This window comes from Pristis pectinata, chromosome 6, assembly GCF_009764475.1.
Source record: "Pristis pectinata isolate sPriPec2 chromosome 6, sPriPec2.1.pri, whole genome shotgun sequence".
Taxonomy (NCBI): domain Eukaryota; kingdom Metazoa; phylum Chordata; class Chondrichthyes; order Rhinopristiformes; family Pristidae; genus Pristis; species Pristis pectinata.
In genome coordinates, this window is record NC_067410.1 from 97501860 (window position 1) to 97525659 (window position 23800).

At 41.9% G+C, this 23800-nt stretch overlaps 1 protein-coding gene across 1 annotated transcript in view; it reads right to left on the bottom strand.

Moving 5' to 3' along the window:
• Nucleotides 1-23800, bottom strand: part of LOC127571887 (collagen alpha-4(IV) chain-like) — a 147506-nt gene that overhangs the window by 107333 nt on the left and 16373 nt on the right. The window contains exon 5 of the mRNA XM_052018634.1: nt 429-506. Within this exon, the coding sequence (XP_051874594.1) occupies nt 429-506 (78 nt within the window). The remainder of the gene's footprint in view (nt 1-428; nt 507-23800) is intronic.

Sequence of the window (23800 nt, forward strand, 5' to 3'; positions counted from 1 at the left end):
TTGTGCGTTGGTCCAGATTCTAGTTTCTGCAGTCTCTTGTGTTTTCCACTGTGGAGACATGTTCTGCTCTTTCTACTGCCCCAAAACAGATAGAAACATGGAGGAAGTAGCATTCTGTGGAATGTTATCATTGGAAGATGGAATTATGTTGTAATACAAAAGGAAACTGAGTATTTGTCTTGTGAAATCAAATGAGGTCAATGCCCATAATGCAGGAAAATAAGACTGGAAAGATGAAGCAAATCAGTAAGGAGGAGTCACTTAACACCTTATAAATTGTTCTGCCATAATACACATTTCCATAATGCAATTTGGTTATAATATGATTAATAGATTAAGGAACACTCTGTGCATTACGTAGGTTGTATCGTGATACCAAAAGAGATGGTGAAGAAACTGCGTTTTAGAATGCTGAATTTTTCACATACCTGTGATCCTTTAGCTGGGAAGCACTGGCAGACTGAACAATCTCTCCCATCACAGGGACCAGTGTAGCCAATTTTCCCCTGAAACAGGAAATCATTGGTGAGAAGCAGATAAGATGGAACAAACATCAAAAAAGCAACAATAACCTTAACATAGATTGCACATTTATTGCAGTAAAACATTACAAGGTGTTTCACAGGAGTATCTTTAAATAACGGTTGACTCTGAGGAAACATTAGAGAAAGTGGTCAAAAGCTTGTTCAAAGATCTAGGCTTTAAAAAGCAACTTAATAGGGGAAAGTGTTTTGGGAAGAGAATTCCAGAATTGTTGTTGAAAATGTATGAAGGCCAGTCGTGGAGTGATTAAACGACAGGATTGCTCAGGATGTTAGCATTGAAGGAGCACAGATATTGGAGGGTTTTAGTGCAAGAGATTACAGAGATAAGGTTGAGGGTATGGTGCAACTTGAGAGGTTGTGGATTTGGAATTCAAAGCACTGCGCAGTTCAGAGCTAACGTAAAGCAGCAACTAAAGGAATATGGTGCAAGTTCGGACAAGGCAGCAGGGTTTAAAATGGCTTCCAGATTACAAAGGGTAGAAAATGGGATGTCGACCAGGACAGCATTGAACTGATCAAAGCCATGGGAGGGGGTTTAAGTAGGAGGTGAACTAAGACAGGCTTGAGGTAAGGAATGCCTCAGAGATGGAAATGGTTGCTCTGGATAATGGTATGGATTTGTTGTTGGATGTTTAATTCAGAGTCATATACTACACCAACATTGCAAGTGGTCTGTTTCAGCCAGAGACACGGGTGGAGTCAATGTCTAGAGAACAGAATTTGCAATGTGGGTTGACAATGCTTTTGGCATCCCAAAATTTTGTTTAAGGAAATACCATCTCCTCCTGGGCCTGATGTCGAGCAAGCCACCTGACCATGTCGAGGCATTGGAGGGGTTGAGAGCCAAAGACCTACCAGAGTTATGTGCTCAGGGTACAAATGGAAGCAGAGACTAAATATCAGCCATGATCTTCTAGTATTCCAGAGCAGACGCAAGGGGCTGAGTGGTCTCCCGTTTCTATTTCCCTTGTTCTTATGTTCTCATGCAGTGTCTTGAGATGATCTTGCTGAGAGGCAGCGTGTAGATAAGAAGTAGGAGGGGCCAAGTAGGAGGCTCCCTTGGAGGACTTCACAGGTAACAGTTGGGAGCAAGAAGAGAAGCCACTGTAGGTGATGGCCTGATTACGACTGGGATTGGCAGGTGCTGTCTCTCCCAGCTGGATGACAGTGGAGAGTTGTTGGAGGAAGATGGTTGGGCCTGGTCTCAACAATGGTAGTCAGGTTGAGAAGGAAGAGAAGGACTTGATTCCCCTTCTCAGACTCACACAGGACGCCATTAGTGACTTTGACCAGAGCCATTTCAGGATGGTTGCAGAAGTCAAAGACCATTTGGAAGGATTCAAACCTGGAGTTCTGTGAAAGAGGAATAGATTTAAAATGTGGAAGCACATTTCTGGAGAGGATAAAGATGTCATGCATGGGGCTATATTGCAAGGGTGAAGGAGTTAAGGGCTTTTTTTTTGAGAGATGATGGCAGATTTGAAAGAGAGGGAACACCGCCAAAGAAGAGAAAACCATTAACTAGATTGTTTAAAATGTAAGCCAGAAAAATGTGATCAGCACTGAAGTATAAATATCTTTTTCAAGATATCTGGTATCTCTTTCCGTGGGTGGAAGTGTCTAATACTGGAGACCATGCATTTAAGATGAGAGGGGATAATTTCAAAGGTGGTGTGTGGGGCAAGTTTTTTTAAATTTCACAGGGAGTGGTTGGTGCCTAGAATGTGCTGCCAGGGATGGTGGTGGAGGTGTTTAAGAGGCTCTTAGGTAGATAGGCACATGAATGAGCAGAGAATGGAGGGATTATAGGCATTGTGTAGGCAGAAGTTTAGTTAGGCATTTAATTACTAGTTTAATTAGTTCAGCACAACATTGTGGGCCAAAGGGCCTGTGCTGTACAGTTCTTGGTTCTATGTTCTAAATAGGATCAAGGTGTATTGGGCAGGTCTCTTGGACAAACCTTAGTTAAGTACATGGCGAGGTAGGAGGGAAACTCGAAGCAGATGCATGTGCAGGACTAGAGTGAGGAGATCCCAAGAGGATGTTTGGCCACCTTCCATCAAGTCCTCTGGCAGCACATTCCAGGCACCTACCATGCTCTGCGTAAAAAAACTTGTCATGTAAATCTCCTTTAAAGTTGTTGGTGCCTGGACCTGAATGATATTTGAATAAACCTGGGGAGGGCTCATGTGCTGCCTTAAACATACATAAAAATCGCACAGGTGAGTGTGCAGCAGGGCTTTAATTTATTCCTTCCATTCTCACAGTTCTTAGGGCAGGGCACTGAGTGATGAATTCGTACTTCGTGTGCAAGGTGCTGGGCCACTCAGTGTGTGTTCGACAAGAAAGAAGTTGGCTGCATGCAGTTTGGTGTGTAGCTGTTCCAGAGGAGATGAGTGCTGAATAGTCAGTTCAGTGTGGAAAAGGACTGCTTTTGTTGAAGTAAAAGGAGTTCTTTTTCAATGTAGTGAAGCTTAATTTATAGCCTTGAAGAAGAATCCTCATCAGTCAGATTTAGGGTTGCTTCTGTTATTGCTGTGAGCATGTGCAAAAGGAGGAAATGTTTCTACCAGCCAATCACAAAGCTGCATCAGTGCTGAGGGTAGCCAACGAACTACAAACAACACTTCCAATACTGATATAACCGCTAAAGCTTAGACTGGTCGGGGTGTACACTTTGCAATAAATTGAAGACACCCTGGTTAACAAAAATCACAAGTAAAGAAAAGATGACCATGCAAAAGTCAAAAAGATAATAATAATAATTATTATTATTTATTAGTCACAGGTAAATCGAAACACACAGTGAAATGCGTCTTTTTCAATTAACAACCAATGCAGTCTGAGAATGTGCTGGGGGCAGCCCGCAAGTGTCGCCACGCTTCCACCACCAACATAGCATGCCCACAACTTCCTAACCCATATGTCTTTTGGAATGTGGGAGGAAACCGGAACACCTGGACGAAACCCATGCGGTCATGGGGAGGATGTACAAACTCCTTACAGACAGCAGTGGAAATTGAACCCGAGTCTCTGGTGCTGTAATAGCATTATGCTAACTGCTACACCACCATGCCACCCTTAGTTTTTAGTATTTAGGTCTGGAGGCAATAAAAGTACAAGAACCAGTCAATAATTCTAAATTTACATAAGGATGTAATGTGGGGAATGCAAATGTCCTGGACATGCAAGAATTGGAAAAGGTATAGCCTAAACAAAAATCTGGCGCCAGGAACTGTAAATACATTCCACATTTGGAGTGCCTAGTTTATATAGAGGAAGAATGAGACAAAATATAGAAAAATATTAATAAGCTTAATTAGCAAATTTACTCCATTTTGGTAGGAAAAATAAGGAGACCACATAGTCCTTGGAATTTAACTGTCTTAGCTGAGAACACTATGTCCCTTCGGCCCACAATGTTGTGCCGACATTATATCCTGCTATAAGATCTATCTAACCCTTCCCTCCCACATAGCCCCCTATTTTTCTATCATTCATGTGTCTATCTAAGAGTCTCTTAAACGTTCCTGATGTATTTGCCCCCACAACCTCTGCTGGCAGTGCGTTCCACGCACGCACCACTCTGTGTAAAAAACTTACCTCTGACATCCCCCTTATACCTTCCTCTAATCACCTTAAAATTATGTCCCCTCATGTTAGCCATTGTCACACTGGGGAAAAAAGTCTCTGACTGTCCACTCGATCTATGCCTCTTATCATCTTGTACACCTCTATCAAGTCACCTCTCTTCCTCCTCCTCTCCAAAGAGAAAAGCCCCAGCTCACTCAACCTATCCTTATAAGACATGCTCTCCAATCCAGGCAACATCCTGGTAAATCTCCTCTGCACGGTCTCTGAAGCTTCCACATCCTTCCTATAATGAGGCAACCAGAACTGAACACAATACTCCAAGTGTGGTCTGACCAGAGTTCTTTGGAGCTGCAACATCACCTCACAGTTCTTGAGCTCAATACCCCGACTAATGAAGGCCAACACTCCACACACCTTCTTAACAACCCTATTGACTTGCATGGCAACCTTGAGGGATCTATGGGTGTGGACCCCAAGATCCTTCTGTTCCTCCACACTGCTAAGAGTCCTGCCATTAACCTTGTATTCTGCCTTCAAATTCAATCTTCAAAAGTGGATCACTTCACACTTATCTGGGTTGAACTCCATCTGCCACTTCTCAGCCCAGCTCTGCATTCTATCAATATCCTGTTGTAATCTACAGCAACCTTCTACACTATCCACACCACCACCAACCTTTGTATCATCAGCAAACTTACTAACCCACCCTTCCACATCCTCATCTGAGTCATTTATAAAAATCACAAAAAGCAGGGGTCCCAGAACAGATCCCTGTGGAACACCACTGGTCACCGACCTCCAGGCAGAATACATTCTATTTACCACCACCCTCTGTCTTCCATGGGTGAGCCAATTCTAAATCCACACAGCCAAGTTTCCCTGGATCCCATGCCTCCTGACTTTCTGAATGAGCCTTCCATGAGGAACCTTATCAAACACCTTACTAAAATCCATGCACACCACATCCACACTTCATCAATGTGCTTAATCACGTCCTCAAAGAATTCAATCGGGCTTGTGAGTCACGACCTGCCCCTCACAAAGCCATGCTGACTGTCCCTAATCAGCCTATGCTTCTCTAAATGCCTATAAATCCTGTCTCTAAGAATCTTCTCTAGTAATTTGCCCACCACTGAAGTAAGACTCACTGGTCTGTAATTCCCAGGGTTATCCCTACTCCCTTTCTTAAACAAAGGAACAACGTTTGCCACCTTCCAATCATCTGGCACTACTCCTGTGGCCAGTGAGGATGCAAAGATCATTGCCAAAGGCACAGCAATCTCTTCCCTCGCTTCCCATAATAACCTTGGATATATCCCGTCAGGCCCCAGTGACTTATCCATCCTAATGATTTTCAATAGTTCCAACACATCCTCTTTCCTCACATCGACGTGCCCTAGCATATCAGCCTGTCGTATGTCATCCTCACAAGCATCAAGGTCTCTCTCCGGTGAATACTGAAGCAAAGTATTCATTAAAGACTTCCCCTATCTCTTCTGACTCAAGGCAAGTTTCCTCTTTTATCCCTGTTCGGTCCTATCCTCACTCTAGTCATCCTCTTATTCTTCACACATGTGTAGAATGTCTTGGGGATTTCCTTGATCTTACTCACCAAGGCCTTCTCATGCCCCCTTCTGGCTCTCCTAAGTCCATTCTTAAGCTCCCTCCTGGCTACCTTGTAACTGTCTGATCCATGCTTTCTAAACCTCAGGTAAGCTTCTTTCTTCCTCTTGACAAGATATTCTATATCTCATGTCAACCACTGTTCCTTCACCCTACCGTATTTACCCTGCCTCAGTGGGACAAACCTATCCAGAGCCCCATGCAAGTGTTCCTTAATCAACCTCCACATTTCCACTGTGCACTTCCCCAAGAACATCTGTTCCCAATTTACGCTCCCAAGTTCCTGCTAATAGCATAATTCCCTCTCCCACAATTAAATACTTTCCCATATTGTCTGTTCCTATCCCTCTCCAAGGCTATGGTAAAGGTCAAGGAGTTATGGTCACTATCTCCAAAGTGCTCTCCCACCGAGAGATCTGAAACCTGATCAGGCTCATTGCCTAGTACCAGTTCCAGTATGGCCTCTCCTCTAGTCGGCCTGTCCACATACTGTGTCAGGAATCCTTCTTGTACACACCAAACAAACTCCATCCCATCTATCCCCTTTACACTAAGGAGGTGCCAGTCAATATTAGGGAAGTTGAAATCACCCATGACAACAACCCTGTTATTTTTGCACCTCCCCAAAATCTGCCTCCTGATCTGCTCCTCAGCATCTCTGCTGCTACTGGGGGGGGGGGGGGTGCGGTCGTGGTGTGGTTCTGTAGAATACTCCCAATGGAGTGATGGCTCCCTTCCTGTTTTTGACTTCCACCCACAGACTCAGTGGATGATCCCTCCAGGACATCCTCCCTTTGTACAGCTGTGACACTGTCCCTGATCAGCAAAGCCACTCCCCCACCTCTTTAACCTCTGTCCCTGTCCCTTTTGAAACATCTAAAGCCCAGAATATCCAGCAGCCGTTCCTGCCCTTGCGACAGCCAAGTCTCTGTAATGGCCACCACGTCATAGCTCCACGTACTTACCTGCACTCCAAGTTCATCACCCTTGTTCCTGATGCTTCTCGCATTAAAGTCGACACACTTCAGCCCATCCAACTGACTGCAATTTTGCCCTTTCAACTGCCTATCCTTCGTCACAGTCTTTTTACACTCTGCATCTACTTGTACACTAAATGTACCAACCTCTGACCCATCACTCGGGTTCCCCTCCCCCCCCCCGCCAAACTAGCTTAACCCTCTCCAACAGTTCTAGAAAACCTGCCTGCAAGAATATTGGTCCCCCTCTAGTTCAGGTGTAACCCATCCCTTTCGTACAGGCCGTACCTTCCCCAGAAGAGATCCCAATGATCAGCAAATCTGAAACCCTGCCCCCTGTACCAATTTTCTCAGCCACCTATTCATCTGCCAAATCATCCTATTCTTACCCTCACTGGCACATGGCACAGGCAGCAACCCAGAGATTACTACCCTTGAGGTCCTGCTTTTCAGCTTCCTACCTAACTCCCTATATTCTCTCTTCAGGACCTCATCACTTTTCTTACCTATGTCATTGGTACCAATATGTACCATGACCTCTGGCTGTTCACCCTCCCCCTTCAGAATGCTGTGGGCCTGATCAGAGACGGCCCTGACCCTGGCACCAGGGAGGCAAAATACCATCCGGGAGCCTCTTTGACGTCCACAGAATCTCCTGTCTGCCCCCCTTACTATGGAATCTCCTATCACTACCGCCCTCCTCTTCTCCCCCCTTCTCTTCTGCACCACACAACCAGGCTTAGTGCCAGAGACCTGGTCACTGCAGCTTTCCCTTGGTAGGTTGTCCCCACCAACAGTATCCAAAGCGGCATACCTGTTATTGAGGGGAATGGCCACAAGGGTACTCTGCACTATCTGCCTATTCTCCCTAGCTCTCCAAAGACCCCCAGGCTCATGCTTCATGCGCAACTTCACCGCATGACACCACAACTGACTGAGAAATACGACGCACGATACACTATAAATCCCTCACTACCTATATTGTTTGTCACTCTAAGTACATTTGGATGCAAGATAAACAATTTTTTTCAATAAGATAAACCACCAATATTAAAGCATCACTTCTAGTTTCCCCAAATATGATGACTGTGCAGAAAAGATTTACCAATATAACATGAAATAAAGATGACTGGCAATTGAACCAAAAGTGACATTAAGAAGAATTTTTTTTAAACATAATGAGTTGTTAAGGTCTGGAAGTCAGTGCTAGCGGTGGAAGCAGATTCAATTGCAGCATTCAAAAGAGAGCTGGGTAGGTATCTGAAAAGAAAGAATTTGCAGGGCTGTGGGGAGAGGGTTAAGGAATGGGACCAGCTGCACTGATTTTGCATGGAGCAAGTACAGACTCAATAGACCTAATGACCTACACAGAGCAAATATTCTGTGATTGCACAATACTGCATAGACATGGATTAGTGTCTAACATGTTCACGTGGAGCAACTAATGACTGGAAATTGAATGGCTTTAAGATTCTTTCCATCCTCAATCTATTGTGTGCACAGTAGGGTTGCTCTACGATCATATTGCCAGTGGTGTTTATTTTAAATGACATACAAGTGTGGAATCTTATAATCGGAAGCTGATTGATCGGAGAATTTCGTAGAGCAGCACCAACTTTCCTTGGGACCATCACAGGCTCATCGCTTTCTTCTGTCCAATCCAGCTTCACGATGCACTGCTTCCAAAGGCTAATAGTTTGTTAAGGATGCCTGCCACCCTGGCCATTCCCTTTCCTCTCTTCTATTTTCTGGGAGAAAATACAGGAGCTTGAAAGCCCGGACGACCGGACTCAAGAACAACTTCTTCCCCACTGCTATCAGACCTCTGAACCAAATCACCTCTTTCACATCCCCTTCCTGATGATGCTGCCATGTTCTCGTACTCTTAGTTCTAACTCCCTTGGTTCTTCCATTTTTGTCAATTTAGCATTTCTTTTTGCACTACTTCAGATTGCACAACAATCTTTGCACCATTCTGCTGCTTTTGTGCTGAACTTCATAAGAGCAAGGAATCTGAATCTGACAGAGTTCTCTGAATTTACAATAATTAAAAATTATTGTCTAATTAGTACTGGCATCTAACACCTATAACCATATGTCATTTGAGCAAGAAAGCCTGTTAGTGTATCAACAATAAATGAAATCAATGGAAGAAACCCTATCCTTAAACTTATAAACATTTCTATTTATGTAGCACTCCTAACATGACAAAAACATCCCAAAGAGTTTCCCAGTAGTGCTGTGAAATTATAATTCACATCGAGCCATGTAAGTTTTTAAGACAGGTGTCCAAAGGCTTGGTTAAAAAGGTAGGTTTAAAGAGTGAAGAGGTCTTGAGGTGTGGAGGTTTAGTGAGGGGAATACAAAGGTTAGGGCCCAGGCAGTTGAAAGTTCAACCACCAGTGGTAGAGAGATCACATTCAAAGATAAGCAAGAAGCCAGAAATAGAGGACAGCACATACCTCAGAGGGTTATAAGGCTATATGGAGAATAATGTAGGATTTGTGTAAGTGGGTGGTCAGCGTGGGCTCGGTGGACCAAAGGGCCTGTTTCCATGTTGAATGTCTCTACAACTCTATGACAAGGGTCAGTGGCTAACCTTGGGTCAATTTAGGTCAGCTAATACAGAGGAGATGAGTGAATAAGATTTTGTCCATGGGCAGCAACACATGGATGACTTAAGTTTAAAGACAATAAAACAATACAAGCTGGCTGGAAGTGTGATACAATAGTGAAATTTAGAGGTAACAAAGGGAGGTAAACAAAGGGGCAGATGAGCTGAAGAAGGGATGGAGTCAGGTAATGTTGTGGCAGAGAGGTGCAACAGAGAGGTGCAACAGAGAGGTGCAACAGAGAGGTGCAACAGAGAGGTGCAACAGAGAGGTGCAACAGAGAGGTGCAACAGACTTAGTCATGTTCTTTACTCCTGTTTTTTCAGATGATATGTTAGTGTCTCTAGATGAGGCGGTGTTCTGTGCTTCTCAGTTGCAATGGATTCAGGCAGATGACCTTTCATTAGAATCGTGAATTCCATTGTAAGCTCACAAACAGCCACAGGATGCAAGTGGATCCCAATGGAATCATTACTTTTCCAGATGGAACTGTCTCGCCTTCAATGACAAAAGCATTTTTTCAAATATATATACACAAGCTGTTTCATCAGTCTGCTTCCAGTTCTCACAGAAGCTCACATTAGTGTCTGTGATTTGATATCCTTAAACTACATTTCTAATGATCACTTATGTGTGACCAGATGAGTACACTTCTCCAGGAAACCACCACTGGTCTCAAGAAAAAAATTTGTTAAAAGCAGATACATTTTCATGTTCAATATTTCCAGTATTTTCTTGTTTTAATTCAGGTGCATGTTTGGAAGAACCCAGAATGCTATTTCCCCTGTATTACTATGTATAAATAGAAAAAAAATCAATCCTGATTCTGTTTAAATAATTCATGTTTGAATGATTGGGGTCTTGCTAAACTTTTCAAGTCAATCTGGAAACATTCTGAAGTATAGTTTACTAAATACACAAAAAGGGAATTCAGAAGAAACCAATTTACAGAGTAAGTGTTTAGAACATGGAACTTCCAACAACAATGTTGTGAGCTGCACATGTAGTATTGACGTACTTATGAGAAAGCCAGATTAACACAAGGGACAAAGATACACAGGGTTGTAGTGATGGAGTTAGATGGAGGACAACAGGAAGATACTAGTACTAAGTATAAATAATCTCCATGGACTAGTTGACGTGTTTCCAAGCTGTAAACACTATGCAATTCAATACAGACACTTGGGTTCCGCATTTGTTCATTTGCCTTGACACTTGCTGTGCATGTTGTTGATAAAATTACACATCAACATGCATTGATTGGTTAAGAGCCTTTTTTGGGGAATTCCTTTGACTGCATTTTTCAATTTTCTTCTTCTGTCCTAAATGTAAGTAATACTCAGCTACCAGGCTCAGGGAACAAGGTAAAGTGAAACCAGGAGCCACTGGGTCAGGTATCTGCCAGCACAATGCACCCCAGGTTTCAAACAGCAAGCCCTAGACTGATTTAACCCTGGCACCCAACCAGTATTCCATATTTGTCCTAATGATGTAGAAATAGGGACAAAGCTGTGCAGGGGAGACATTGAAAGAATTAGGGAAGAGATTAAGAAGCAGGACCTTACAGGCCAGTACCCTCCATGTTACTCAAAGTGAAGCACACCAATAAGTACAGAAATAGCAGGATAGCAGAGATGAATGAATGACAGCAGAGATGATGCAGGGGAGGGTTTCAAATTCTCGTCTGGCCTAGAGAAGAACTTGGTGTGAGTGGAGAGGATCCAGTTGTTGTGGTCCATGCAGGTACCAACAAATAGATAGAACTAGAAAGAAGGTTCTGGTGAGTGATTTTGAGGAGCTCAGGGCAAAAATGAAAAGCAGAACCACACAAGGTGATAAACTCCAGATTATTTCTGAGCCCATTGAAATTGGTAAAAGGTTATAGGATTAGAAAAAGGTAAATGCATGGCTCAAAGAGTGGTGTGGTAGAAATGGGTTCTGATTCATGGGGCACTGGCACCGTTACAGGGAAAGGAGAGAGCTGTGGTGTTAGGATGGGCTTTCCTGAATCATGCTGGAACCAGTGTCTTGGTGAATGACAAACTGTGTTGTGGACAGGGATTTAAACTAAATAGGAGGGATAAAGGCTCTAAGAACAGGATGTCTAATAAATCAAGAGGAAATGAGAGAATGCTGGCACAGGATATCAAGCACTGACAAGCAAAGTGTGACAGGCTGGGACAGAAAACGAAATGTATGCAGCTCAGAGCAAATCCAGAGTTAATAAAACTGAGAAATCAAAGCTTAACGGTCTTAATTTGAATGCAGATAACATTTGCAATGAGATAGATGAGTTAACAGCACAGGCAGCAACATACGAGTATGATCTAATAGCTATTAAGGAGATGGGGCTGTAGGCAATATTCCAAGTTATACGATGTTCCAAAAGGATGGACCAAAAGAGAAAGGAGGTGGGTATCATTTCTAATCAAGGAAGGTATCAGAGTGGTGTGGAGTCGTGATATAGAGGCATGGACAGTAACATAGAATTAATAAGGGTTGAAATCATGAATGGCAAGGGAAAGAAAACACAGGTAGCAGTCTAAAAGTCACCCAAAATATGATCTGCCCTATCAAAAGGTCACAAGTGGGGAAATATCTAGGGCATGTTTGAAGGGAACTTCAATTGTCCCAGGAGGTTTTAATCTACATATTGATTGGACAAACAAAGCTGGCAGGTAGAAGAAGAATTCATGCAGTGTGTCAGGAATTGCTTCTTAGTATGTTACAGAGCCTACTTGGGAACAGGTTATTTTAGATTCGGTCATGAGTAATGTGGAAGGATTAATAAGAGATCTTGTAATTAAAGATCCCTTTCTTGATAGTGACCACAACATGATAGAATTTCAAATGCACTGAGGGTGAACACCACAGCACCAAAAACTACAGTCTTCAACTTAAATAAGGTTAATCATAATGGTATAAAGGTGAAGTTGTCTAAGGTGGGAGAGATACGCAGAGATACATGTCAGAAGATGTAAAAGTGGCAGATATTCAAATGGCTGATCCATAACACTCAGCAAGGATTTATCCCAATTAGAAAGAGAGATTCCATGAGGAAAGATGCACATTTTAAAGATGATCTTTAAAAATCAAAGATTTTTAAAATCAAAGGTTTTAAAGAAAGTGGCTGCAGAGATAGTGGTTGAAATTTTTCAAAACTCACTAAATTCTGTGAAGGTATCAGAAGATTGGAAAAGAGCCGATGTGACTTCCTTGTACAAAAAGGAAGACAGAAGGCGGGAAACAATGGGTCAGGATGTGACAGGAAGAGTTGATAGAGGGGAACCTGTAGCTGTAGTGCATTTAACAAGGTGCATCAATTAAGAGCCCACTTAGAGGAAGTGTGTTAGCATGGATTGAAAACCAGCTGTCAAATAGAAAAGGAATAAAAGAATCCTTTTCAGCCTGAAGGTATGCAACTAGTGGAGTACCCCAAGGATCATTTCTTGGCCTTCAGTTGTTTACAATTTACTTTTCTGATCTGGAGAAGGGAACAAGATGTAAATTTTCTATGTTTGTCAATGATATGAAAATAGGTGGAAAGGCACGTTGTGATGAGGACATTGTGATTCTACATTGGGATATAGATAGATCGAGAGAATGGGTGAAAGCCTGGCAAATGGAGTTTAATGTGGGGAGGTGTGAGGTCATGCATTTCAGTAAGAGGAATCACATGGCAGATTATCTAAATGGAGGGAGACTGAAAATGAGCGAAATTCAGAGGGGTCCGGATATTCAAGTGCATGAATCACAAAAAGTTATTCAGTTCAGTTCCAACAAGGCAAACAGCATACTGGCCTTTATTGCAAAGGAGTTGGAGTTTAAGACTGGAAAGTTTTATTATTTGTACAGGATGTTGTGAGACCACATCTGAAAATACTGATTTCTGGAATCCTCTGCCCCCGAGGGTTGTGGAGGCTGGATGATTAGATACGTTTAAGATCGAGATACATAAATATTGAAAGATCAAGCAGTTGAGGGGAATAGGGAACTGGCATAGGAGTTGAGGCAGCAATGATCAAATGATCATACTGAGTGATGGGACAGGCTTGGGGGGCCTGGTTTCCTGTTCCTGCTCCTGATTTGTGTCCTGATGTTGAGATCGTTTCACTAGCTGGAAAATCTTGAAAAAGGGGGCATAGTTACAAGGAGCAGGTCATTTAAAACTGTGATGAGTAGAAATTTCTACCAGGAATATTTGCAGAACTTCAAATTTTCTCAAATATTACAGCAGTCCGGCCTCAACCACATCCATTCTCTGACACCCCACTGAAGTGTCTCATAGCCCCTTTCCACTTTCTGAAGGGCAATCATAAATAAATGATTCTTCATTACTGATTCTTTATTAAAAGTGGATTGTTTTCTCCTATCTTTCAATCCATAACTTTTTTTTTTGAAAGGAGTATCCTCTTAGCCTTTTCCGTCCATGTGAATAAGTCCATGCTTACTTTATCTTTACATTCAGTTCTTAATTCAAACAGCTCACTTGAAGCTGGCAAACAAAAGGCCAATAATTCGGCACACTCAGAACTTTGGTGTTGCTGGACTGGCAGATTTTCTGGACCATTGGATCTTACTTCTATCAGTATCCCAACACACTCTTAATTCACTTTTTTTGGAAAGACATTACACATGTTCAGGTGAACCCAATGAGTTAAAAGGAAATGTGAGAAGCAGGGCCCCAGCAAGCTGGATACCAAACCATCAGGATTTATGAACAATAGGATAGTGGATTATTGGAGTCTTACTGCACTAACAAACCTGTGCTAATCAACCCACGTCTGCAGGGGTGATCCTGAGCTTCCTGGTTGCATGCCACTTTAATTCCCAATCCCATTCTGACCTGTCTGTCTGCGTCCTCCTCCAGTATCATAGTGAGGGCCAACGCAAACTAGAGGAAAAATACCTTATTTTCTATCAGGGTACTTTGTATCCCTCTGCTATGAATGCTGAATTTTCCAACTTCAGGTAAACTGCTCTCCCATTGTTTCCCATTACCATATGTCCCTTTCTCACTTTGTTTTGTTAAAATGTCTTCCTAACCATCAGTACTCATGTTCCTTATCACTTGATCACCTCCGTATAGCCTTTGAAAATCAAAATAAAAACTGCAGATGCTCGAAATCTGATATAAAAACAGAAAATGCTGGAAATGCTCAGCAGGTTAGGCTACATCTATCGGAAAAGAAACAGAGTTGCTGTTTCAGGTCAAAGATTTCATCAGAACTAAAATGTTAACTGGTTTCTTCCTACAGTTCTGATGAAGGATCTTCGACTTGAAACGTTGTCTCTGTTTCTCTTCCCATAGATGTGGCCTGAGCTGCTGCGCACTTCTAGAATTTTCTGTCCATACAGTCTTTTTGTCTTACACCTCACTCCTCCCCCCCCAGCTCTGTTTTGACAACTATAAACCCTCCACTCTTCCCCCCCAGTTCTCAGGAAGGCTCTCTGACTTGAGACATTGACACAAGAGATTCTGCAGATGCTGGAATCTAGAGCAACACACACACACAAAATACTGGAGGAACTCAACAGGTCAGGCAGCATCTATGGAGAGAAATAAGCAGTCGACGTTAAGGGTCTCAACCCAAACTGTCGACTGTTTGTTTCTCTCCATAGATGCTGCCTGACCTGTTGAGTTCCTCCAGTATTTTGTGTGTGTGACTTGAGACATTAATTGGTTTCTCTTTCCATAGATGTTGCTTGACTGGCTGAGTTCTTCCAGCATTTTCTGGTTTTGTTGGAAAACTAAATGTTTACAAATATTATCTTGAACTTTACTTCCTAAGGAATTTACGAAGTTCCTAAGGAACTGGCAAGAGCAAGAGCAATGCATTAACTGCTCTCCAGTAGCTCTGCAGCATATTTTAGAATTGAGGTTGTGACCTCATGCTCTGCCACACTTTCAGTAACTCGGCTCTTTTATAGCTTTTTCTTCCAGATCTCCTAATCTCACATTTTACCTCCCCACTACATGCTCCATATCTTTAATTTTATCACATGCCTCCAAATGTAAATAGGTTGACCATCAGCTCATGCAGATAAATACAGAATCAAGGGTGTCTGCCAGGAACCAAAGATAGAATCTTTATTATAGTTGTGGCCAAACTGTTTGCATTAGGTGATGTCTTTTATTAATTACTGAGGGTTACTTGTCATTGGTTACCTTGTTTTAATTTGCATTCTGTTTTTATTGTTGGTTGATGGTGTTATTCTGAGAAACCAATCTGCTTTCTGCCTTTCATAACTTGAAATTGTAATCATCTGTCTTTCAGTAAAGACCGTTAAACTAAGGTCCTGTCTCCCTTCTCAAGTGGAATTAAAAGGTTCCATGGCTTTTATCTGAAGGGCAAGGTTTAGAGGGATAGGGGCCAAATGCGGGCAAAAGGGACTAATTTCGATAGGCACCTTGGTCGGCATGGACAAGTTGGGTTGAAGGACCTGTTTCCATGCTGTATTACCCTATGACTCCATGAATCAATCAATCAACATTATCTCATTGTATTCATACAGTTGTTTGGCAAATCTTTCTTTGCACAAATTGGTTGCTTTTCTTCCTATATTTTGATATATAGTAACTAATCTTCAAAAGTAATTTACTGCAAAAAAAAAAGCTTTTGGAAATCCACCTGCACAAAAAATCTGATTAATACCCAATTATATAGAGTCATAGAGCAATACAGCAAGGATACAGGCCCTTCGGCCCAACAAGTCCATGCCGACCACAGCGCCCACCCAGCTAGTCCCAATTTCCTGCATTTGGCCCATATCGCTTTAAGCTCTGCCCCTCCATGTACCCATCCAAGTGCTTTTTAAATGATACCATTGTACCCACCTCAACTACTTCCTCTAGCAGCTAGTTCCATATACTCACCAACCTCTCCCTGTAACTCGGGCCCTCTAGTCCTGGCAACACCCTCGTAAATATTTTCTGCACTCTTTCCAGCTTAACCACATCTTTCTTGTAACAGGGTGACCAAAACTGTACATAGTACTTCAAGTGCGGCCTCACCAATGATTCTAAGTATTTCTTTATTTGACATATACCGATATAAATCAATGAATTTTTCAGGAAAGATGTATTCATGGCAAGTACTTACTTCTAGTTTCATAATACTAACATTTCTCTGTGACATTGCTCGACTTCGAATGGAGTTTTGATGTTTAACTGGCAAGAGGCACGATATCTTTTTTTTTATTTACAGCGTGGTAACAGGCCCTTCCGTCCCAACAAGTCCGCGCCGCCCATTTAAACCCAAATTAACCTACCCATATGTCTTTGCAATGTGGGAGGAACCCCACGCAGACACAGGAGAATGTACAAACTCCTTACAGACAGCGATGGGAATCGAAACCCGATTGCTGGCGCTGCAATAGCGTCACGCTAACCGCTACGCTACCGTGCCACCCCTCTTTCTAAGTAAAAATCAGTGACATCTTTCCCTTTAACCTATTAAAATGTTTTTGATTCTGACATTTGCCTCTGTCTCTTAAGTTGTTGGAAGATCTCCATTCATTTTAAAAAGTACATCTTATCTTCCCTTGGGTTAGCTCATTGTGTAGTGGAATAAACTACAACCTAGATTAATCTGGTTTCAGAAAGAAAGATGGCACTCGACAAATCTGTGGAGGTGGCAGATACAATGAATGGAGAATATTCATCGTCTGGTCTACAGAGACCAGAAACATAATTACAGTATTTAAGAAGGAAGGGAGAGAGAAAACTGGAAACTATAGAACAATTAACAGAAATCAGAAGGAAAATGCCAGAATCTATTATTATGGGCATCACAACAGACACAGAGAAAAATAATGATAGCATTGAACAGAATCAAGATGGATTTATCACATTTGACAAATCTATTAGAGTTTGTTTGAGGTTATAATTAACAGAATAGACAAGGGCCAACCAACTGATGGGGTATTTTTTGGACTTTCAGCAGCTCTTCCATAAAGTCCACATGAGAAACTATTAAACAAAATTAGAGCACGTGATATTGGGGTACTATACTAGCGTAGATTGAGGATTGATTAATTAAAACAAAATGAAGTGGGAATAAATGGATCATTTTTGTATCCGGGTGATGGGATTCTGCAATGATCAACGCTGGGGCCAATTGTTCATAAAATATATCAATGTCTGGGATAAGTGGCAACAAATATATTTATGTTTACCGGGGGTGGTGTTATAGACCACTTAAGTGAATGGGCAAGTAAATGATAGATGGAGTATAATCTGGAAAAAAGTGATGCCATCTATTTTGGTATATGAAATAGAAAGGCAAATTATTTTATAAATGGTGAGGAAATGAAAGTTTTTGCTGATTCTTGGTATCCTTGTACATGAATTACTGAAAGCTAGCAGATACTTCAAGCAATTATCCTTTAATGCAAGAGGATTTAAGTACAGGACTAGAGACAAATTGCTCCAAATTATGTTGGGGCCTGGTGAGAATGCACCAGAATATTACAAACAGATCTGGTCTCTCTACCAAAGTAAGGATGTACTTGAGAGAGAGGAAGTAAAGATTCACCAGATTCTTGGGATGGCTGATTTGTCCTGGGCAAGATTAAGCACTCTTGGCTTTTATTCTTCAGTTTAGAAGAATGACAGGTGATCCCATTGAAACAGACAAAATTCTTAAGTGGCTTGCCTGGGTTGATGCAAAATTGATGTTTCCCTAGGCAACCAAGGGGTCACAGTCTAAAAATAAAATGTTATCCATTAAAGATAGAAATAAGAAAATAATTCTTTACAAAATGAGAGTCTTTGGAATACTCTACTAAAGAGGGCTGTGGAGGCTTACTCACTCAATATATTCAAGTTATGGATTGATAGCTTTTTGATATTAAGGGAATCAAGGGATATGGGATTAGTGCATGAAAATGGTACTGAGAATAAAGCAGCCATGATCTGATTGAATAGCATAGAATCACAGGAAACAGGCCACTCGGCCCACTTCATCAATGCCAACCAGTGGGCATGCATCCACATTAATATCATCTTCCATCACTTGGCCCAAAGCCTCCTATGCAGAGCAAGCCCAAGGGGAAGGATGCCTATGCCTGCTTCTATTTCCTATTTTAGGTAAAAGATTAAGGTATGGAGGGTACAGAATTGAGTACAAACTGGTTAGAAGGATGGATCAAATGAGAAAGAAAAAAATATTCAGGCAATTCAAGGAAAGATCCCCTTTCTAACCCCAAGATTCAACCATGCACACTGAAGAAGGCATCACTATTCTTCAACTGACCCAAGTTTAAGCTTCCATACCTTACACAACACTGTCTTCCTCTTCAGTTTAAATACCATATCAATTCTTTTAAGCATTTCACTCATATCGTATTCCCTCAAAGTTTGCTTTTCTAGAGCAAAAACCTGTTTCCTATATCTGGCGCCAAAATTAGAGGCATTGAAACTAGTTGGTGGTCAAGTGGCCCTCCTCTGAATTTTTTGGAGAGCATCAAAACCCCTCAAAACGGACATTATTCTACCTGCAGACAATCAGAAGAAAATTGTTGTTCTGCATCAGTTGCTATTGTTATACATAACATCACACCATTTTCATTCCGAAACCTGCTCACAGACATTTAAATGCTTTGGAACTACAATCACTCTTCTAATCGCTCAGCAGCGTTCAGTGGGCAACCCATTGTGGAACTGGGTACAGTAGCTGCACCCACATTCACAATGGCAACATTCGTGTTTCTTTACATTTCCACCCAGACAGAACCCTAATGAAGATGCCATCAGCACCTGTCCTATCACACAAACAACTCTATTCAGCAGCTCAAATTAAAGATCTGTCTGAACAAGTCCTTAGGTCTGTGGTATTTAGTAAATCTAATCATGGCTGCTAACTGAAATAGCTCAGTGCGCAGGTAATTAACCCTTAATTGACCAGTTTCCATTTAATTCTCATTCTATAGAGAAATATGATTTTCTATTTGTTATGCCACATCAGAAGACACCAAGGAAGATGTGTATATACTGGACTGTGCTCATGGATAGCCATCAATTGCACTGACACCACTGGTTAGCAGTAGTTCATGCATCAACACATTCTAAACTTCCCTGCTGGCACATCTGACCCACACTTCTAAGGCCTCACCACTGAGTTCAGACGATACAAAGCTTGGGTCAGATCAGCCGTGATCATATTGAATGGTGGGTGGGGTAGGCCTGGGGGGACTGAGTGACCTGCTCCTATTTTCTTACGTTCTTATGAACTACTGCTAGACAGTGGTTCTCAATGGAACTGCTGGATAACCATCAGCAGGATTCAGTCAAGTAAGCTTCTTCCTCTGTTACAGCCTGAGCCAGACAGCTGTATACACTTTGTACTTATGCCAACCATAGGTAACTTCCACTAAACAGGCAAGTTTAACTTTTTATATATTATTCTTTATACATTTAGGATTTAATTAACCAACGGCAGCTTACTGTGTTTTAAAATATATTTCTAAATAGTTTTTGTTACTTGAATCAAAAGGTGTTAAATGCTGGTTCTGAGCCTCAGAAGGCCTTATCACCATTCCTGGAAGCCATACAAGCACAGATGGTTAGTTGGGTCACAAGGCTAGCATGGGGAGGCAAGCGTGGGAGGTTCAGATCAAGTACAATCCAGCCTATTGATAGTTGCAAATTCGAGCACAGATTAGGTTGCCTGGTGACATTTCCAAGATTCTGATCAACCAATATCCAGTGCCTGTCTAGTTACAAATACTTTGCTAATGTTACTACCACACTGACAAATGTGCTAATTTTATTCTGTCACAGATAATATGAAATAATAGTAGTTTTTAAATCATAATTGTTTGCTACTAAGTGATATATTTTACATTGTAGCCTCTTATTATCATATAACCTTGACATGATAGTACATATTGGTCGGGCAAGCAATACATTGATGCAAAATCCTTTGAAACAAGTCTGATGGCTGAGAATTACCAAGATAGCTACAGATTTCTCAATGACCACCCTCAGTGCTGCTTGATACACTTAGAACACACAGGAACAGGGTTATAGAAACATTGAACAGTGCAGCACAGGAACAGGCCCTTTGGCCCAGTATGTCTGTGCCAACATAATGCCAAATTAAACTAAACCCATATGCCTGCACATGATCCACATCCCTCTATTCCCTGCATGTTCATGTCCTGGTCAATATTTTTCTCTCTAGATAATATTTCCCTGTACTTACACAGCTAACTATGCTGCTGGAAACTCAAAGAACTTCACTCTAAAAGCAGGCAATGCTGAATAAAGGTACCATTGATATTCTTCTGGGACTAGAAGTCCTCAGATGACTGTTCAGACTACAATTTGTAACCTCAGAGGGACAACATCCCTAATCTTTCCAGAATACAGAAATTCTTGGCAGCATTTGCAAAGCAACCTTATCTTGATTAAGCTTCTAACAATGGATTTACCAATTGATCAGCTGTAGTAATGTTTGTTAATTTCTCTACCATATTTTAAAACTGTAAATTCTCATCCTACCTTACACTAATGATGAAGTGAATTTGTTCCACATTATTGTCTATTGTTCTCAAAGATTTCCCTCCCATATACAGTTGCTTACACATTAAGGAATAACATGTTACAATTGCAATATATGGTATTTGACAACAAAGTTACAAAAATCTTAGTTTCATTTTAATGATGAGAAATTATGCACACAAGGGATTGTAAGGGGCTGCTTTGCAGAATCATAAATCATCGCACCTTTTTTCTTCAAGTTTTCCTACAAATTTAATTGCAAGTTCTAGTCTCCAGCCCTGACACAAGAGGATTTAGGATTTAGGATTTAGTACCAGGCAGGCACAGGCATTTAGAATCAAGAACAGCTATGGACTGTACATAGCTTTACACCAGCTCCCCTAGGTTTCTGATTTAACAACTTGCACTTACAGCAGATCTTTAACACAGAAAAATAACATCCAAAATACTTTGCTGCAGCATGATCACACTAAACAATGGATAGGATGACAGGAACAACGGGGTTGCATGAGGCTTTAGAATGTCTCATTTAATTGTTCTTACGTTGCTTGATCCAAAAGGTAACAATAAAGAAATTAATGTTGTTAACTCTTGAGGGAAAGAGCAAAAGTCTTTGGGGACAGGATCTGGGAATTGAAGTTCTAACCATTGTTAACACAGAATCAATAAATTCTTGTAAAAGGAGACTTCAAAAACATGAGCATTAGAGGGAATGGCAAGGTGACCGATGTGAAGTAAAAGGCCAGCACATTGTAGGTTGACTGGTTCTGCATCATCTCAGTGTTGTGCAATTCCACTGACTCAGGGTCACTGCATTGTGGGACAGTTCTATTGGCTCTTGATCACCACACTGTTAGGCAGTTTCACTGGAAAGCTGGACAGAGTGCGGAGAAGATTTACGAGGATGTTTCCGGGACTCAAGGGACTGAGTTATTGAGAGAGGTTGAGCAAGTTGGGACTTCGTCCGTTGGAGCGTAGGAGAAAGAAGGGTGATCTTAAAGAGGTGTATAAAATCATGTGGGGCATAGATAGGGTCAATGCGCTCTCTTTTTCTCAGGGTTGGGGAAATCAAGAACTAGAGGGCATAAGTTTAAGATGAGAAGGGAGAGATTTAATAAGAACCTGTGGGGCAACTTTTTCACCCAGAGGGTGGTCCGTATATGGAATGAGCTGCCAAAGGCAGTGGTCGAGGCAGATACATGAACAACATTTAAAAGGTACTTGGACAGGTACATGGACAGGAAAGGTTTAGAGGGATATGGGCCAAATGGGACTAGCTTAGATGGGAACCTTGGTCAGCATGGACCAGTTGGGCCAAAGGGCTTGGTTCGATGCTGTATGGCTCTGGATCACTGCACTGCTAGGATTTTCACCACAGTGTCACAGGCTCTGAATCACACTGCTGCCAGCCTGATCCAGGAATAATGGGTCACTTCACTGTTGACTCTGGATCACTGCAGAGTTGGGTAGCTCCATTGGTTCTAGATCTCCCCACACCTCTAGACAGTTCCACTGACTCCGGATTTCCCCACCTCTAGACAGCTCCACTGGTCCTAAACTAGTACTAGTATACAGGCTGATGTTCAGTTCCTTTCGGGAGAAGCGGAGACATAGCCTTTGCCACCCTTTCAGACGTGACAATGGTCATGCATATTGCACCATCAACCCCAACCTCACCCCAGTCAAACACTGGCAGTCATTGCCCTACTTATACCTTTGCTACCCTATTAGCATTTTAAATGAGCCTACTGTCCAAGTTGGGCTGCTAGCCTTTAGAAGTTTCACCATGGCTACAGAGACGACGACAATGTGACCGGAGGTCATTTACCATCTTTTCCAAGTTACATGGAACAGATACCCACCAGCCTAGAAACTTATCTTTATGAACAGATAGTTAAACTTCTTAGAAGAATCAGTGTCTCAGCTTAAGAGGTATATTTGCTGCAGGGGCAAAAAGAAATCTGATGGAAAGGCAGGATGGCATGAAAACTGGCCATCTCACATTGATACAGCCTGATAAATAAAAGCAAAGGTATTTTCAATGCTCATTGTCGTGAACCCACCAAAGGCTAAAAATATAGAGCATGTCGGAATGCTTATGTAACAACATAAGCTTTCATTTAGATTGCATCTCTGGTGCCGTAATTCATTGCAATTGCTGCAGATGCTGTTATTAAACCAAACTTAGCACCAAAGCCCATGAGGAGCCATCAGGGCAGATGATCAAAAGCTTGCTCAAAGATGTTGATTTGTAAAGTGCAACATCAAGGTTTAAAGAGAAGTGGAAAAGTTCATTGTGGATATTCCAGAGGCTAGGGTTTTGGCAGCTGAAGGCAGGGCTGCTATTTGTGAAATCGTTAAATTTGGGAATGATCAGGAGCTAGAAGCAGATACTTCAGGGTGTTAGAAGGCTGGAGGAGGTTAGAGAGATAGGTGGCGGCAAGACCATGGAGGAATTCAAAAACACGAAATTGTTTCAAAATCATGATGTTGCTTAACCAATATTGGTCAGCAAGTGCACAGGTGACAGGCATGCAGGACTTGTCGCAGATTAGAATAATTTTGGATGGGGTCTGGTATGTAGGGAGTAAAATGAGGGAGGATGGCCTGGGATGTATGGGAATGTCATACCCACTAGAACAAAGGCATGGTTGAGCAACAGATGATCTGGGGCAGGAAACTGATTGTCCTGAGTCATCACAATCTCAAGCTAACTCAGGGTCAGATATGTAGAGAGGAAGACTTAGTTTTGAAGGAGGGGTTTATGACAGAAAGTTAATTTCTTAGCTAGCAGGTCATCTGATACAAACTGTTCATAGAAAAGAACTGTATAAAGCATAGTGATTCTGATGTTTAAGATCTACTCTCAGAGTTGGAGTCCAATTCAGGGGATGGGGTGGAGGAGGAGGGGGTAGGGGAGGTGGGAGAGGTTAGCATGAGGGC